Here is a 17,923-nt window from a genome sequence, read left to right on the forward strand (position 1 = left end):
GATCCGTCAAAAAAACGGATCCGTTTTGTTAAAAACGGATCCGTTGGCATCCGTTTCCGTCAAAAAAACGGAAACGGATCCGTTTGGCGGACACAAAAACGGAAGTGTGAAACAGGCCTTATGGAACTACTGTTAGCCTTCCACGGCCTGGACAGCCTTTGAAAGTTTCCTCCCGTGCCGAGGCCAGGCTTGTCCGAAGAGTCAAGGCTAACCCAAGGACAACAAGGAAGAGCTCCAGGAAGATCTCATGGCAGTGGGGACATTGGTTTCAGTCAATACCATAAGTAACGTACTCCACCGCAATGGTCTCCGTTCCAGACGAGCCCGTAAGGTACCTTTACTTTCAAAGCGTCATGTCAAGGCTCGTCTACAGTTTGCTCATGATCACTTGGAGGACTCTGAGACAGACTGGATCAAGGTTCTCTGGTCTGATGAGACCAAGATCGAGATCTTTGATGCCAACCACACACGTGACGTTTGGAGACTGGATGGCACTGCATACGACCCCAAGAATACCATCCCTACAGTCAAGCATGGTGGTGGCAGCATCATGCTGTGGGGCTGTTTTTCAGCCAAGGGGCCTGGCCATCTGGTCTGCATCCATGGGAAGATGGATAGCACGGCCTACCTGGAGATTTTGGCCAAGAACATCCGCTCCTCCATCAAGGATCTTAAGATGGGTCGTCATTTCATCCTCCAACAAGACAATGACCCAAAGCACACAGCCAAGAAAACCAAGGCCTGGTTCAAGAGGGAAAAAATCAAGGTGTTGGAGTGGCCTAGTCAGTCTCCTGACCTTAACCCAATTGAAAACTTGTGGAAGGAGCTCAAGATTAAAGTCCACATGAGACACCCAAAGAACCTAGATAACTTGGAGAAGATCTGCATGGAGGAGTGGGCCAAGATAACTCCAGAGACCTGTGCCGGCCTGATCCGGTCTTATAAAAGATGATTATTAGCTGTAATTGCAAACAAGGGTTATTCCACAAAATATTAAACCTAGGGGTTGAATAATAATTGACCCACACTTGTATGTTTAAAATTTATTAAAATTTAACTGAGCAACATAACTTTTTGGTTTGTAAGATTTATGCATCTGTTAATAAATCCTGCTCTTGTGTGAAGTTTGAAGGCTCTAACTTATTTGCATCTTATCAAACCTGCTAAATCTGCAGGGGGTTGAATACTACTTGTAGGCACGGTATATAATATAAGTGTCCGTAGCCTATTCTCACCTGCGGGAAACTTCATCTCCTTGAAGCTCTTTATAGGAGGAGGAATGCCATCCCCTTCAACCAAGATGTGGTATTTTCTCCGGACACGCTCATGCCGAGCTTGTGACATCCCAAGAATATTCCGTGGTGCTCTCCAGCTTACAAAATAAAGACTATGGTTACCAACTACAGACTAAAAATACAATTTATAGCTAAAAAAGAGCTAAATATACCCTGAAGAATAAAGGATTGGATGCAGCATAGAGGGGTTATCCCATGGAAAACACATCCCCTATCCACAGGTATAACATTAGAAATAGATAAATATTCTATGACATTAATAACAAATATTTGATTCAGTTTAGATTGCAAAATGAAACAATACAGAGTTCAAGCCTGAATCCCCTTTAGTTATGCTCCAGGATGTCACTTTTTCCACCCGAATTCCATTCTAGTTAATGTGCATGAACGTCACACAGGCAGAGCCAAACGGCACAACAAGGTAACCGGTGACCTTACTCATTACAATAAGCAGTTTGGTTCAAAGTTTAGGAGTCCATTCATGTACAGGCAGTGCAAGAGAAAGCCATTACAACACACAAAAAAATACTGAAGGGGATATAGAGCTAATCGTTTCCTCATTGCTATAGGGCAGGGTGGATAAAAATCTTGATTTTTTTAAAAAAATAAAAAAAAATCAGATTTTTTTTATTTAAATCAGATTTTTTTGATTTAAATCATTTTTCTTTTCATAGACTTTAACCATCCCAGTAAAATGTCTGTTAAAAAAATAGGTTGTAAATTAATTGCCAGACTTACCACTAGTACTAGGCTCCTGGTGCATAAGAAGCTGTGGGGGTTCATTGACATTAGTTGTATCACTATCAACATCTTCATTTCCCTTCTGGTTGCAGTTTTCATAATGTGATTTCAAACGGCAAACAAGTCCTTGGATATCCTTTTGACAGTATTTGCACTTTGCTCTTGCACCTTTCTTTCAAAGATCTGCTGCTGGCATCTCAACAAAATGAACCCAAATAGAGTCTCTCTTACGACCTACTGCCATGGCTCACACAGATCACTTATGAAGTTTGATTGTTACTACAGCCTGAGCCAAGCACTGCTGATGTTACTACAGCCTGAGCCAAGTACTGCTGACTATCCAACAAGTTTGGGCATGTCAACTGAATGCAGGGAAAAAGAAACTAAACCAAAACTGAAACCAAGCTAGAAGTGTGGAATTAAAGGGGCAGTATGAACAAAATGTGGAGGCTATTAATAGTTTATACAATTAAGACATGCTGCTTTTAAACACCTACCTATTGCCATATAGTAAAACAAAAAAGATTTTTACTTACTTTGGGGTCCCCCCCCTCACCCTGGCGTTAGATCGTTGCCCCTAGTTTCGTCCGTGTAACTATGGGCGCACATGCACACTGCTCTCACTTCTCATTTTAATCGTGATTTATATTAAAAAAAAACCTTTTGATTTAAATCAGTGATTTAAATCATGATTAAAATCATGATTTAAATCGATCCGATTTAAATAGAAAAAAATCTTTTGATTTAAATCGTGATTTAAATCATGATTTAAATCGGCGTGATTTAAATCAATCCACCCTGCTATAGGGTGCATGATGCAACCTTGGGGTGGCCAACAGGCTCAATGTACCAGTCGACTTACTAATTTTGCTTGCCCTCATCTCTCTTACTGGCGACTGACAGCAATGGCCTGACTGGAGTGAGCAATGTCTGCAAAGGTCAAGCAAGTCAGTGCTGTATCATCAGTGAGGGAGAAGATATGAGAGGATAAGAGGCAGAGACATGCAAAAAAATCACGGGACAGAAAAAGTACAGAGCCGCTTGACCACACCAAGGGTGTACCAGGGACTTTAATTAGCATATTTCATCAAAAGCAGCAATTAGAGCACTAAATATGTAATACATGTGTGTTATTTCCCCAACAAAGCAAAAATCAGATTGAAAGTCCATCTTGATGTGGAGGGCGTGCTGTAGGCAAGTTGCTCCGGATTTATGAAGAGGTGCGCCACACCAGAACTCTTAATCCAGTCAGGTACTAGAGTGAGTTTTCTGGGGTGAGGACCGCCACAACTCGCCATGAAATAGACAAGCTGTGACGTCCCACCCCCATCCCTTCCCAGCTCCATTTTGGCAGAGCTGGGAGAAACTGGAGTGAAACCACCAAAAGTCACAAAATTTTTGCGCAACACTGAGGCGCTCCTACATTTTGTGACTTTTCAAAGCTTTTACATCAGAATTCTAGCGTGAAAGCTTTGATGAACAGGACCATATGTATTTCATGTATGTTATCAGTTTTAGCTGACAGACTCCATTTAAAGACTAAAAAAAAAGTTTTTACAGGCACATTTGCAGCAATGTATTTTAAAAGTGTGGGCTTACCTGGTTTTTATCGGGTCATAATATGTAATGCCTTTTGCCATTTCTTTCACAGACATCAAAGCTTTATGGAAAGAAAACAATGAAATAATAATAATGAAAACAGGTGGAGATCACCTTAAATGTAATTATGTAATTCAAACGTTTTTTGTCATCAAGTAAATATAATTATCTATGATTAGTAAATCAGTGACACGATATGGAAAATATTCAATACTATTAATTTTACTATTATTTTTACTTGTATACCAAACCAAAAAAAAAAATGTTTTCTTCTTTATGATGAAGGGATAAAATATGTATTGAGGCCATAAATACACCCACACATTAGGTAATTCAAGATTGTGCTCACCTCTTCCTTCTGTCACACTCTCCAAGATCTTCTCTTCTTCTTTCAGCTGCTTCTCCTTTGCAGATTCTTTTCTTGCTGTCAAATAAATATATGCATGAAAATAACATCCACTATATCTGCTGCCATGCACTATACATCAGATATGACATTATGTGGCTTTAAAGCGTGTCATCCTGTTCACCTTTTACATCCAACAAAAAGACTCGAGTGTGTGCTGTGCCTTATCATGGGCATGATGCACCACAGGTCATCATGGGGGCTCTGTGGTTAGCACTGCTACTTTGCAGCACTTGGGTGCTGGGATCAAATCTCTATAAGGACAGAATCTACAAGGAGTTTGTATGTTCTCCCTATGTTTGCATGGGTTTCCTCCCAAACCCCAAAGACATATTGATAGGGAATAGACTGTAAGCCCCTGTGGAATTATATGGAGCAATACAAGAAAAGAAAATAAATAACTGAATAATATAGCTGTCTATGGAACTCTACCAACAGATATGCCCAATATAAGATCAGGCAGAGAAACAAACAGTGCAGTGACCTTTTATAGCGAACCAGTCACTTAAATACTCTGCTCTATGTAAGCTCTATTCGGCCAGATTGGCATAAAAATGTATTCATAAGAAGAACCTGTCACCAGTGACTGATGGGTGGCCACTTTAATGCAAATACATAGTAGGCTGTCAAACACTGTATGGAATGTGGAGGGGAGGAGCAGAAGCCCTCTCCACATGGATACACCAGACTCGCCTGTATTCTTGCATTGTTTCTATTAGCCAAATGGCACAATATTATTCAGTGGTGTTTGGCTTCATTGCAGACCTGACCTAGCCCTCTAGTTTGTTGTCATAAAGCAGAATATTCAGGTGTTAAAGTAGGTCCGCTACAAATATTCAGTTGATAAAACTGCAAAAAACATAAGTAATGTAGACAATAGTAAAGGTTCCACACAAACAAACACGGACCTTCTGCTTTCTCCTTAAGGTGTTGATGCTGATCCAAAAGGCTGACGTTAGATCGGGGGCCCAGAGGAATGTCATCTTCATCCGCCCGATGCTCACTGCCACTGTCCTTCTGTTCCTCTTCTATGACTCCTTTATTTCGCATCTGCAGACGCTTCTGAAGCTGCAAACAGTAAGAAAAATACTTTTAAGGTAGGAGTCACGTGTCCTTTTTCGTGGTCCGAGTACATAGCAGTCATAGTTCTCCTGACACATATACTATAGCTTCATAAATCATATGCCCTTAAGGCTGTTGAGGTCAAGTCAGGAGACCAATGGCTGGTCCACGAACCCCAAACCAAGTATGTGTGAATCCAGCCTAACTTCTCAGCTTCATTGTGTTGCCTAGCCTGGATGCAGCATAACAATGTCACGAGAGCCACGGGAGACACAGGCCAGGAATGGCACCTTTGCGGGAGAAGAGTATCTGTTTTCTCTTTATAATGGGGGACTACAGTATTTAAGAAGGGATTGTTCAACTGGAGGACAATTTAAAGGGGATTTCCCATGAACAAAGTTTATTTTAATCTATAGATCTTGGAATAAATAAGTTCCACAATTGGAGGTGTGTAAAAAAAAAAAAGGAGATTTTTGTGTACTCACCGTAAAATCTCTCTTAGCCTCTAATTGGGGGACACAGAACCATGGGTGTTACGCTGCTATCCACTAGGAGGCGACACTATGCATAATCTGAAAAAGATTAACTATGGCTCCTCCTCTGCAGTATACACCCCTGGATGGCGTCAGCCTTCTCCAGTTTTGTGCAAAAGCATTAGGAGGAAGATAACAGAAATAACATAACTATGCCTGTAATAAGGCTACCATGTACGAGCTCAAAGAACAATATGAGAACTCAACCGTAACAACGGCCCATAAGGGCAACAGGGTGGGAGCTGTCCCCCCCAATTAGAGGCTAGGAGAATGAGATTTTACGGTGAGTACACAAAAATCTCCTTTACTCTGTCGCCTCATTGGGGGACACAGAACCATGGGACGTCCCAAAGCCGTCCCTGGGTGGGAAGCAATGGACGAATATTGTGCAGACAGGTCCCTAAAGTTGGGGCACCGCCACCTGCAGAACCCATCTACCCAGGCTCGCGTCCGCTGAAGACTGGGTATGGACTCTGTAGTGTTTCGTAAACGTGTGTAGACTAGTCCAAGTGGCCGCCTTACACACCTGTTGTGCCGAAGACTGGTGCCGAATGGCCCAGGAGGCCCACGCCCGAGTAGAGTGTGCCGTAATACCGGCCGGAAGAGAATTTTTAAGGCGGTAAGCCTCTTGTATGGTGGATTTGATCCACCTGGCAAGGGTAGCTTTGGAAGCCGGCAGACCCTGACGGACACCTTCCCGGAAGAAGGAAAAGGGAATCAGACCTCCGGAAAGGCGCAGTCCTAGACACGGATATACGCAATGCCCTGACAAGGTCAAGCGTATGCAGAGCCTTCTCCACTCTATGAACCGGAATCGGGCAAAGAGATGGCAGAGAAATTTCCTCATTGAGGTGGAAGTTGGACACAACCTTCGGAAGGAAGGATGGGACCGTACGGAGAACCACCTTGTCCTGGTGAAAAGCCAGGAAGGGCCGTCTGCAGGAGAGTGTTGACAGTTTAGATACCCTGCGTAGCGAAGTAATTGCCACCAGAAAGACCACCTTCTGGGATAGAAGGTGCAGTGGGACTTCCTTAAGAGGTTCGAAAGGTGGTCCCTGCAATGCTGTCAGGACCAGGTTGAGGTCCCACGTTTCCAGTGGACATCTGTAGGAGGGTACCAATCAGGAAACCCCCTGAAGAAAGGTCCTTACTTGCGGCCTGTTAGCAATGCGTCTCTGAAAAAGCACTGAGAGCGCTGACAGCTAGCCCTTAAGCGAGCTGAGGGACAGCTTGGCGTCCAGACCCGATTGGAGAAAACCAAGTACTTTGGGAAGGGAATAAGGGAGTGGGCTCTGGCTGCGAGATTCGCACCAGGTAAAGAAGGCTCTCCAAGTACGGCAATAAATCTTGCCGGAGGCTGGCTTCCGTGCCCTGATCATGGTTCTAATGACATCTGGTGAGAGCCCTGCCTGAGTTAGAACCCAGGTCTCATGGGCCACGCCGTCAAATTGAGAGCCCCTGAGTTCTGGTGGTAGAACGGGCCTTGTGACAGAAGATCGGGACGGTCGGGGAGACGCCAGGGGGCGTCTGCCTTAAGTTATATGATATCGGCGTACCATGTATGTCTGGGCCAGTCCGGCACGATTAGGATGGTTGGAACTCCCTCTTGTTTGATCTTCCTCACCACTCTGGATATGAGGGGGAGAGGTGGAAAGATGTACAGAAGCTGGAATTGGGTCCAGTCCTGAACCAGGGCATCTGCTCCGAGCGACCGCAGATCGTGTGTTCTGGCCATGAACTTGGAGACCTTGGCATTGAGATGGGATGCCATGAGGTCCACGTCCGGGATCCCCCAGCGATGGCAGATCTGGCGAAAAGTTTTGGGGTGGAGAGACCACTCTCCCGAGTCCATTCCTTATCTGCTGAGGAAGTCGGCTTCCCAGTTGTCCACACCCGGGATGTGGACCGCAGAGAGTACCGACCCCGTGACTTCCGCCCAGTGGAGGATATGTATCACCTCTTTCATCGCCTGGGTACTGCGGGTCCCGCCTTGGTGGTTCACATATGCCATTGCCGTGGCATTGTCCGACTGTACTCTGATATGAGAGACAGCCAGTAAGTGACGAAAGGCTCTCAATGCCAGGAAGATGGCCCGAATTTCCAGGATATTGATAGGCATGTTCGCTTCCACTGGTGACCACTTGCCCTGTGATGTAGGCGCACCCCAACCTGTCAGGTTTGCGTCGGTGGTAAGGACCTTCCATTGACCTGTGAGAAAGGATTTCCCCGTTGCAAGCGAGATTGGTTGAGCTACCAGTGCAGGGACCTCCTGGTTGACGATGTTAGTCGGAACTTCCTGTCGAGGGAAAAAGGGTTCCTGTCCCAGGACCTGAGAATGGCTAGTTGGAGAGGCCTGAGGTGAAACTGGGCAAATGGGACTGCTTCCATTGCTACCGCCATCCTGCCGAGGACTCTCATAACAAACCGGAGATCGGTGGGGGGGGGGGGGGGGCAGCGGAGGATGCGAACTCCTAGACAGAGAGCCAGTGCCTTGTCTTTGGGAAGGAGCACCAGACCCCTAGAGGTGTCGAATAGCATCCCCAGGAAGGTCAGAGACTGACTCTGGGTAGTCGATGACTTTTGTAGGTTGACTAACCAGCCCAGGCGACTCAGAGTGTCGATTGTGATTGAGACGCTGATCTTGCAGTCTTTGAGGGTGGACGCCTTCATGAGGAGATCGTCCAGGTATGGAACGACTACTATGCCTCTGGAGTGTAGAACGTCCATGGTGGCTGCCATGATCTTGGAAAACGTTCTTGGAGCCGTGGCGAGTCTGAACGGGAGAGCCACGAACTGGTAGTGGTCCTGGTTGATTGCGAACCTGAGAAATCTTTGATGGGTGGGAGCAATCGGTATATGCAGGTATGCATCTTGTACAGTCATATGTAAAAGTTTGGGCACCCCTATTAATGTTAACCTTTTTTCTTTATAACAATTTTGGTTTTTGCAACAGCTATTTCAGTTTCATATATCTAATAACTGATGGACTCAGTTATATTTCTGGATTCAAATGAGGTTTATTGTACTAACAGAAAATGTGCAATCTGCATTTAAACAAAATTTGACCGGTGCAAAAGTATGGGCACCCTTATCATTTTCTTGATTTGAACACTCCTAACTACTTTTTACTGACTTCCTGAAGCACTAAATTGGTTTTGTAACCTCATTGAGCTTTGAACTTCATAGCCAGGTGTATCAAATCATGAGAAAAGGTATTTAAGGTGGCCACTTGCAAGTAGTTCTCCTATTTGATTCTCCTATAAAGAGTGGCATCATGGGCTCCTCAAATCAACTCTCAAATGATCTGAAAACAAAGATTATTCAACATAGCTTTTCAGGGGAAGGATACAAAAAGTTGTCTCAGAGATTTAACCTGTCAGTTTCCACTGTGAGGAACATAGTTAGGAAATGGAAGAACACAGGTACAGTTCTTGTTAAGCCCAGAAGTGGCAGGCCAAGAAAAATATCAGAAAGGCAGAGAAGAAGAATGGTGAGAACAGTCAAGGACAATCCACAGACCACCTCCAAAGACCTGCAGCATCATCTTGCTGCAGATGGTGTCACTGTGCATCGGTCAACAATACAGCGCATGCATAACGCCTTTTTGTATGACCAAACAACTCAATCTTTGTTTCATCAGTCCACAGGACCTTCTTCCAAAATGTAACTGGCTTGTCCAAATGTGCTTTTTGCATACCTCAGGCGACTCTGTTTGTGGCGTGCTTGCAGAAACGGCTTCTTTCGCATCACTCTCCCATACAGCTTCTCCTTGTGCAAAGTGCGCTGTATTGTTGACCGATGCACAGTGACACCATCTGCAGCAAGATGATGCTGCAGGTCTTTGGAGGTGGTCTGTGGATTGTCCTTGACTGTTCTCACCATTCTTCTTCTCTGCCTTTCTGATATTTTTCTTGGCCTGCCACTTCTGGGCTTAACAAGAACTGTACCTGTGTTCTTCCATTTCCTTATTATGTTCCTCACAGTGGAAACTGACAGGTTAAATCTCTGAGACAACTTTTTGTATCCTTCCCCTGAAAAGCTATGTTGAATAATCTTTGTTTTCAGATCATTTGAGAGTTGTTTTGAGGAGCCCATGATGCCACTCTTCATAGGAGAATCTAATAGGAGAACTACTTGCAAGTTGCCAGCTTAAAAACCTTTTCTCATGATTTGATACAACTGGATATGAAGTTCAAAGCTTAATGAGGATACAAAACCAATTTAGTGCTTCAGGAAGTCAGTAAAAAGTAGTTAGGAGTGTTCAAATCAAGAAAATGATAAGGGTGCCCATACTTTTGCACCGGTCAAATTTTGTTTAAATGCAGATTGCACATTTTCTGTTAGTACAATAAACCTCATTTGAATCCAGAAATATAACTGAGTCCATCAGTTATTAGATATATGAAATTGAAATACCTGTTGCAAAAACCAAAATTGTTATAAAGAAAAAAGGTTAACATTAATAGGGGTGCCCAAACTTTTACATATGACTGTATGTCTATGGAGGCGAGATATTCTCCCTGCTCCATGGACGCAATGATGGACCAAAGGGACTCCATGCGAAAATGACGAACCCGTACGTATTTGTTGAGTTGTTTTAGGTCCAATATGGGCCGTACGCTGCCTCCTTTCGTGGGGACTACAAATAGATTGGAGTAGAACCCTCGGAAATGCTCGGCCGCGGGAACCGGTACTATGACTCCTGCTTGGAGAAGGGAAGAAACCGCTTGGTGAAAGGTACGAGCCTTGGCTGGCGGGTTTGGGGGAACAGAGAGGAAGAACCGGTTCGGTGGGTTGGAAGTGAACTCTATCTTGTATCCAGAAGACACTATTTCCCTGACCAACCAGTCTTCTGTAATAGGCAGCCAGACTTGCTGAAAGAGCAAAAGTCGTCCGCCTACGGGTGGGGTGTCTTCCGGAGTTAGTGAGTCATGATGAGGAGAAAGTCTGAGGTTTCCCTCCTTTGGGCTTCGACTGGCCTGCTTTTGACTGCCAGGTCTTGTCCGGCCTTTGCGGCGGCCATGAGTTGTCCCTGTGAGGGGAACGGTTACAATTTTGTTCTGGACTCGAGATGGAACAGCCCGAAGAATTCCGAAAGGATCGGAATCGTGTTTGGTTACGCCTTTTATAAGTGCGTTTAGCCTTTAGTTGGGGGAGAAAGGTACTCTTACCCCCGGTGGCGTTGGATATCATTGCGTCCAACTTTTCACCGAAAAGCCGCCCACTGAGGTACGGGAGGTGCGTGAGGGATTTCTTTGAGGCCGTGTCCGCTTTCCATTCCCGCAGCCAGAGGATACGCCGAATCGTGATGGCGTTGGATGCTATCCCCGCTACACCCCTTGCAGAATCCAGAGCTGCATGAAGCATGTAATCTGCTACAACTGCTATTTGAACCACTAGGTCCGACAGCTCAGGGGTTGATGCTTGGAGGCTGGCGTGTAATTTTTTGGCCCAAGCCAGAATGGCCTTGGCAGCCAAAACTGAAGCGAACGCGGGAGCCAGGGAGGCCCCTGCAGCCTAAAAAATTGAACGAGCCATGAGTTCAACCTGCCGGTCTACTGCGTCCCCGAGGGTTGAGCTATCATGAGAGCAGGGTCTGTGCTGCTAGTCTAGAGACTGGGGGGGGTCCACTTCGGGTGGATCTGTCCATTCCTTGGTGTCCTTCTGCGGGAAGGGATACTTTGCCTCCAAATATTTGCGATTGGCCAATTTTTTCTCAGGCTGTGAAAACTGCTTGTTAAGGATCGCCTTAAATTCTGGGTGATTAGAGAAGACCTTAGGCGGTTTCAGAACACCTTCAAAGTAAATCTTGTGTTCTGGCGCTTCTGGGGGCGGATCAGAAATATCCAGCACCCGATGAATGGAAGAGATTACGTCCTCGACTAGCGCTGTATTGCTAGGGGGAATTGGTATCAGGGACCCCTCCGTCTCGTTGTCTGAGTCGGAGTCACAGATACCTTCCGAATCTTGTGTATCGCTGAGGCGTCCCCTGGTGGGTGAACCGGGGTGGAGGTTTTCTGTGGTCGGGGATCGCTGTGGAGATCCGTGTTGTCTGTCCCTGGTAGGGGATGGTCTAGGTGACCTGGAACTACGGTGTCTCTCCCTCGAGGGGGATGACCGTGTGCTATGGGATGACGCAGATGAACGCGACCTGTGGGTCCGCTTGCGTCTGGGTGCGTCAAGAACAGCATGTCCCTGAGTCACGCTCTCCCTTTGCTGGGTAACATTCATAGCCGAGGTATAACCCTGCAGATCCTGAAGCAATGCGGAGGTTAGGTTATCTATAGACCGTCAGATTGTGACATCTGGGTAGCCCATTCCGGCGTGTTAGTCGATACCGAGGCATTGGTAGGGGCTTCTTGAGGTTCTGACCCAGTATTCTGAATACAGGCCCGGCAGTGCGGGTACGTGCTGCCACTGGGTAGATTGGTTTTGCAGGCTGTGCAGAATGCATAAAAACAATCCTGCCTGGTTCTCTTGGACCTTGAGCCCAGCATAGTGCAAGAGTGCAGAAGGGCTGGCTATGCAGAGGACCCTACAGGGGTGGCTATGCAGAGGAAACCTCTAACGGAGCCTTATGGGGGATATGGACTTCACAGCTTAGTAAAAAACCCAGCCGTGATCTTACCCCACCAGTTTGCCCCTAGGTCCAGCACCGAAGATCCACAGTCCTGTGCCCCCCGGAGACTGGCGTCCTGCTGAGCTTTCTATCCTGCAGCAGAAACGGCCGCCGAGAAAAGGGGAAGAAGGGGGGCGGAGAGCTGAAAAAAAAAAAGCGCGCAGAGCTGTGTGGAAACGCGCACTTTCTGCTTCGATCCGCCCCCTCTATGACACTGCAGAGTGTCATATTTGTCATCGGTGGGGCGGGCCGGGGGGGGCGGAGAGGTGCCGGCGGCGTCAGCTAGGCCGAAGCCGCGGCCTAAATTAGGTGCCTGATGCACAGGAAGGCTCCAGGCCGGCGCGGAAGTCCCGGAGGGGGGGTCGGATCTGAACCGGACCCCCCCAGATTGAAAGGCAGGATAGCGGTGGGGATATAAGCGGAAGGGGTGCCCTGTGAGGGGTCCCCCTGAAGCACTATAGGGCTGGTGCTTCAACAGAGACAGGGGCGCAGGGAGCCCTGTGCCTCTAATGTGCCATGCCTGCCTGCACTCCCTCCGGCCCTGACAGGAGCCCGCAGCTGTGCTGGGGTCCCTGGATGCAGCTGCAGTGTGCTGGCTCATTACTGGGAGCTGCAGAGTGCTGTCTGTAGAGACCCTACCTGAGGCGTCTCAACCTAATGCCACCCGAGGGGGATTAGGGAGGGTGCTGCTGTCACCATCAGGGGGCTTCATCCTCGCCTCGACCCAGAACCCAAAAGGAACTGGGGAAGGAGGGGGGCTCTCGACTTCGAACCAGCACCCGAGGGACTGGGGAAGGAGTGGCATAGGGAATAACCATCTCGACTTCAACCGGGCACCCCATAATAGGGGACCGAGGAAGGAGTCATGCCGGGAGTCTCACAAGAGACCCACTTTTCTTCATCTGTAATCCCGTCGAAAAAAAAATGGAGTGAAAAAAAAAATCTTAGGTGTGCCTCCTATGCAACGCTAAGCAAAAACTGGAGAAGACTGATGCCATCGAGGGGTGTAAACTGCAGAGGAGGAGCTATAGTTAATCTTTTTCAGATTATGCATAGTGTCGCCTCCTAGTGGACAGCAGCATAACACCCATGGTTCTGTGTCCCCCAATGAGGCGACAGAGTAACTTGTAATACAAAAAGAAAGATTGACCAGCTCACCCTATCTTCCGGCATCCTGAAACACAGAACTTAAGGGACCACTTGCGAACAGAGATAAAAGAAAAAAGCTAGCTTTGACAAAATAAATAAATGTTGCAATCAACGAAACTGGAACCTTTTCCCTCTGCTTAAATAAAATGTTCCTGTGCTGAGATAATCATAAATAAATGTGCCCCTGCTGTGTACTGTGTAATGGCTGTGTCACGATCCATTTTTAGATTTGTGGCAGCTCTGGTTTCACGCAGTTAAAACTTTTTTTCCTTTCAGGCCATCGGGGGTTAATGTCAGTTTTTTCCTGCTGGCAATCTGATGTTACTGCAGTGCTGCTGGGTCAGCTAATGTGGGAAGTGACCACTACCACCATCTTTTAAAAGGTCACCTGATGCATCGGCTGACTGTTGGTGATAGAGTTTCTCTCTGGAGACCAGCCTAGCAGGTGCAGCTCTCTGGTGTCAGCCACGTCTGGTGTTTGGAGTCTAGTTGCTGTGCAATCTGCGCTGTGGAGCTTAGCTGGGTGGTCTAAAAGCTAAGTTTTTATTTTCCCAGTTTGTCACTATCCCCTGTGTGGTATTATCTGTAGTGGCTAGGCTAGCGCTCTACACCGGCCAGTGCACTAGCCAGGGCAATGTTAGGTGACAGCGAGAGGCGAGGTATCCTGACGTCGATGGGGGGGGGGGGACCCACGTAGGGCGTTAGGGGAGCGCAGGGACAGGCTCAGATTTCAGCTCAGGTGGTGACCATCCCTCATTCTCTATTGGTAGGGCCTTCCTCTCCCTAATATCATCCCATTGTGTGAGTGCTGCACCGTCCGCTGACCGACCACCTGTTGTGCCACATTGTGACAGTCTGTCTGATCGTTCAGGGACATGGACTGATCATACCACAGCTCAATAACAAACTGTATTTGTTATTTTTAAATAAAAGTGGAAAAGTGTTGTTTTATTTCAAATAAAAGACTTATTTCTGGCTGTGTCTTTACTTACAATATAACTATAGGATTAGTAATGGATACATGTCTTCTACTGGTGCAAGGGAAAAGCGCTTACTGTACTGCTGTTTCCCAGGTGCCGGCACATGTTACACACAGATGTTATTCGTGTGCAGAACGCTTTGCAGCCCGTGCTGCCCGTAAAAATACAGACACGTCTACGTGTGGGTCACACGGACACATGGTCCGTGGAAACACACTGACATGTGCACAGCAACATAGATTTCAATGTGTCCATGTGTGTAAGTTTCTCCAGTATGTATGAAACATGTCATCACACGCACAAGACACACTGACAAGTGAAACCGGCCTTCAGAGGGTTGTTCGCTCGAGATGAAAGTCTGCAGTCACAACGAGCGACTGCAGACTTCAGTATAATGACAGCCTGTTAGCGGCAGACACATAAGCAGGGGATTTGCATACTTGCGGTCATGTGCCGACTAGACATGCTCATCTTCTCAACTCAAGCGCACTGAGCAAGGCTGGGCACGTCTAGTCGGGATGTGAGCGGAGCATGCACATAGCAAACATGGGGGTGCAATACTGAGAATCCTGACAGCTTACACACCACACGCTGTCAGCAGTCTGTGGTCACACAGTCACCCCAACCCTGGACAGCAAACACAGTGGTTGTACTGGGGTAGAGGGGACCGGCGACGCTGCGTGCTGTCTCCGTACCCCACAGTAATGGGAATACGCTGCGTGCTGTCCCCAAACCCCTCAGTAATGGGAATACGCTGCGTGCTGTCCCCGTACCCCACAGTAATGGGAATACGCTGCGTGCTGTCCCCGTACCCCACAGTAATGGGTGTTGTGAGCTCATTTTCTCGTTCACCTTTGATGTCTGATGAACTCCCTCTGCTGGTTGAAAGGAGGTGGTAAAACTGATTTGGATGGGAGAAACCTGTCACCTGAACAGGTGGATTGCGATTGGACATCCGGAATCTCTGAGTGGATATAAGGCAGCCAACGCCCTGTAGGGTTGCTGGTGATTTCTCTGCTCTGAGCTCTGGCCTCCAGTTCAGTTCCTGTCTTCTAAAGCTAAGTTTTGCTCTGTTATTGTTCCATGAGATTTTGTCTGATTTGCTTAGTTTTGTGTTCTGCCAGCCCCGGAAGGGGCTCTGCTGAATTACCATTTTTGTCCCTGATCGGTTAAATCTCTTTTGCTCTGTCTTCAGAATATAGCGGAGTGCTGATATAGGGATTTTGAAGTCTAGTGACTTCAGGGACGTTTTTCCTATCAGACGTGTTGGGACATTTTTGGTAGGGTTTTTGCGGATTGCAGCCAGCATCTTTCTGTCCTTTCCTATCTAGTTAGTTGGGCCCCATTGTTTGCTCTGCCTGTCTTTCTGTCTGTGTTTTCATCTGTTTTCACCGACAATACATGTTGGGGACTGTCTATTGCTTTGGGGTCTGCTCTGGGGCAGTTTAGATTTCCCCTTTCTTTCTTTAGGCTTATTTAGTTCTCCGGCTGTGAAGAGGAGTCTAGGACCACCGTAGGAACGCTCCACGGCTACGGTTAGTTGTTGTGAATAGGATCAGGGGTCTGCAATCCGCTAGCTACCAACCTCTCCGGTTTTCTGGACTTAGCTTGCATTTTTGTTTTTTCCTCCTCCGGTGACTCATTCATAACAAATGGGAATACGCTGCGTGCTGTCCCCGTACCCCACAGTAACGGGAATACGCTGCGTGCTGTCCCCGTACCCCACAGTAACGGGAATACGCTGCGTGCTGTCCCCGTACCCCACAGTAACGGGAATACGCTGCGTGCTGTCCCCGTACCCCACAGTAACGGGAATACGCTGCGTGCTGTCCCCGTACCCCACAGTAACGGGAATACGCTGCGTGCTGTCCCCGTACCCCACAGTAACGGGAATACGCTGCGTGCTGTCCCCGTACCCCACAGTAACGGGAATACGCTGCGTGCTGTCCCCGTACCCCACAGTAACGGGAATACGCTGCGTGCTGTCCCCGTACCCCACAGTAACGGGAATACGCTGCGTGCTGTCCCCGTACCCCACAGTAACGGGAATACGCTGCGTGCTGTCCCCGTACCCCACAGTAACGGGAATACGCTGCGTTCTGTCCCCGTACCCCACAGTAACGGGAATACGCTGCGTGCTGTCCCCGTACCCCACAGTAACGGGAATACGCTGCGTGCTGTCCCCGTACCCCACAGTAACGGGAATACGCTGCGTGCTGTCCCCGTACCCCACAGTAACGGGAATACGCTGCGTGCTGTCCCCGTACCCCACAGTAACGGGAATACGCTGCGTGCTGTCCCCGTACCCCACAGTAACGGGAATACGCTGCGTGCTGTCCCCGTACCCCACAGTAACGGGAATACGCTGCGTGCTGTCCCCGTACCCCACAGTAACGGGAATACGCTGCGTGCTGTCCCCGTACCCCACAGTAACGGGAATACGCTGCGTGCTGTCCCCGTACCCCACAGTAACGGGAATACGCTGCGTGCTGTCCCCGTACCCCACAGTAACGGGAATACGCTGCGTGCTGTCTCCGTACCCCACAGTAACGGGAATACGCTGCGTGCTGTCCCCGTACCCCACAGTAACGGGAATACGCTGCGTCCTGTCCCTGTACCCCACAGTAACGGGAATACGCTGCGTGCTGTCCCCGTACCCCACAGTAACGGGAATACGCTGCGTGCTGTCCCCGTACCCCACAGTAACGGGAATACGCAGCGTGCTGTCCCCGTACCCCACAGTAATGGGAATACGCAGTGTGCTGTCCCCGTACCCCACAGTAACGGGAATACGCTGCGTGCTGTCCCCGTACCCCACAGTAATGGGAATACGCAGTGTGCTGTCCCCGTACCCCACAGTAATGGGAATACGCAGTGTGCTGTCCCCGTACCCCACAGTAACGGGAATACGCAGCGTGTCGGCCTGTCACCACCACTGAGGAACACAATGGGGACGATCCCAGGAAAGTGACCAAACACAAAGCCCTGCGGCCTCACCAGCTGCTGCTTGCGCTGCTTCAGCGGGACATAGGGCACGTAGTCGTCGTCTGACAGCGCGTCCTCCTCCGGCTCAGCCGCCCTCTGCAACGGCACAAGAGAGTTATTCACCTGCAACAAGGAGTCACACGGCGGGAGCCGCTCCGCTGCACACTCACCTTCCTGGCGTCGCCGCCCTCCATCACTCCCAGTCTCAGTAGGGCCGGGAACCGTCTCCACAGTAGCTCGTACCTGTGGCGTAATGATCGCAGGCGGACACAAGGAAGGGGAGGAGACTATGGGTCACAACTCATTTCCTATTGGCCCAGAGAACGGGACGTGCAGACTACGCGCCGGTGACGTCACTGCCGGCATCCCGTGCCATACAACAGTAGACAGTATGGGCGTCTGGTCGGTATGACGTCATTTCCGTCACGCGTTTGATTGCTGGTATGCGACGCATTGGTCATCCATGGAGTTGGGATGATTGCGAGGAATTGTTCCATAGTCAGTGAGAAACTGCAGGCGAAAAGGGGCAGTGTCATGTCTGTGGTGGGAGTTGG

At 48.3% G+C, this 17,923-nt stretch overlaps 1 protein-coding gene across 1 annotated transcript in view; it reads right to left on the bottom strand.

The window, feature by feature from the left end:
- DDX41 (DEAD-box helicase 41) overlaps nt 1–17,699 on the bottom strand; it is a 41,329-nt gene extending 23,630 nt beyond the window's left edge. The window contains exons 1-6 of the mRNA XM_073568364.1: nt 17,540–17,699; nt 17,382–17,465; nt 4,950–5,109; nt 3,985–4,059; nt 3,636–3,696; nt 1,236–1,372 (exon numbers count right to left, since the gene is read on the bottom strand). Coding sequence (XP_073424465.1) covers nt 1,236–1,372; nt 3,636–3,696; nt 3,985–4,059; nt 4,950–5,109; nt 17,382–17,465; nt 17,540–17,563 — 541 coding nt within the window. The 5' untranslated portion in view covers nt 17,564–17,699. The remainder of the gene's footprint in view (nt 1–1,235; nt 1,373–3,635; nt 3,697–3,984; nt 4,060–4,949; nt 5,110–17,381; nt 17,466–17,539) is intronic.
- Nucleotides 17,700–17,923: the final 224 nt, after the last annotated feature.

This window comes from Dendrobates tinctorius, unplaced genomic scaffold (genome assembly GCF_039654945.1).
Source record: "Dendrobates tinctorius isolate UK_male_01 unplaced genomic scaffold, ASM3965494v1 ptg000001l, whole genome shotgun sequence".
Classification (NCBI taxonomy): Eukaryota; Metazoa; Chordata; class Amphibia; order Anura; family Dendrobatidae; genus Dendrobates; species Dendrobates tinctorius.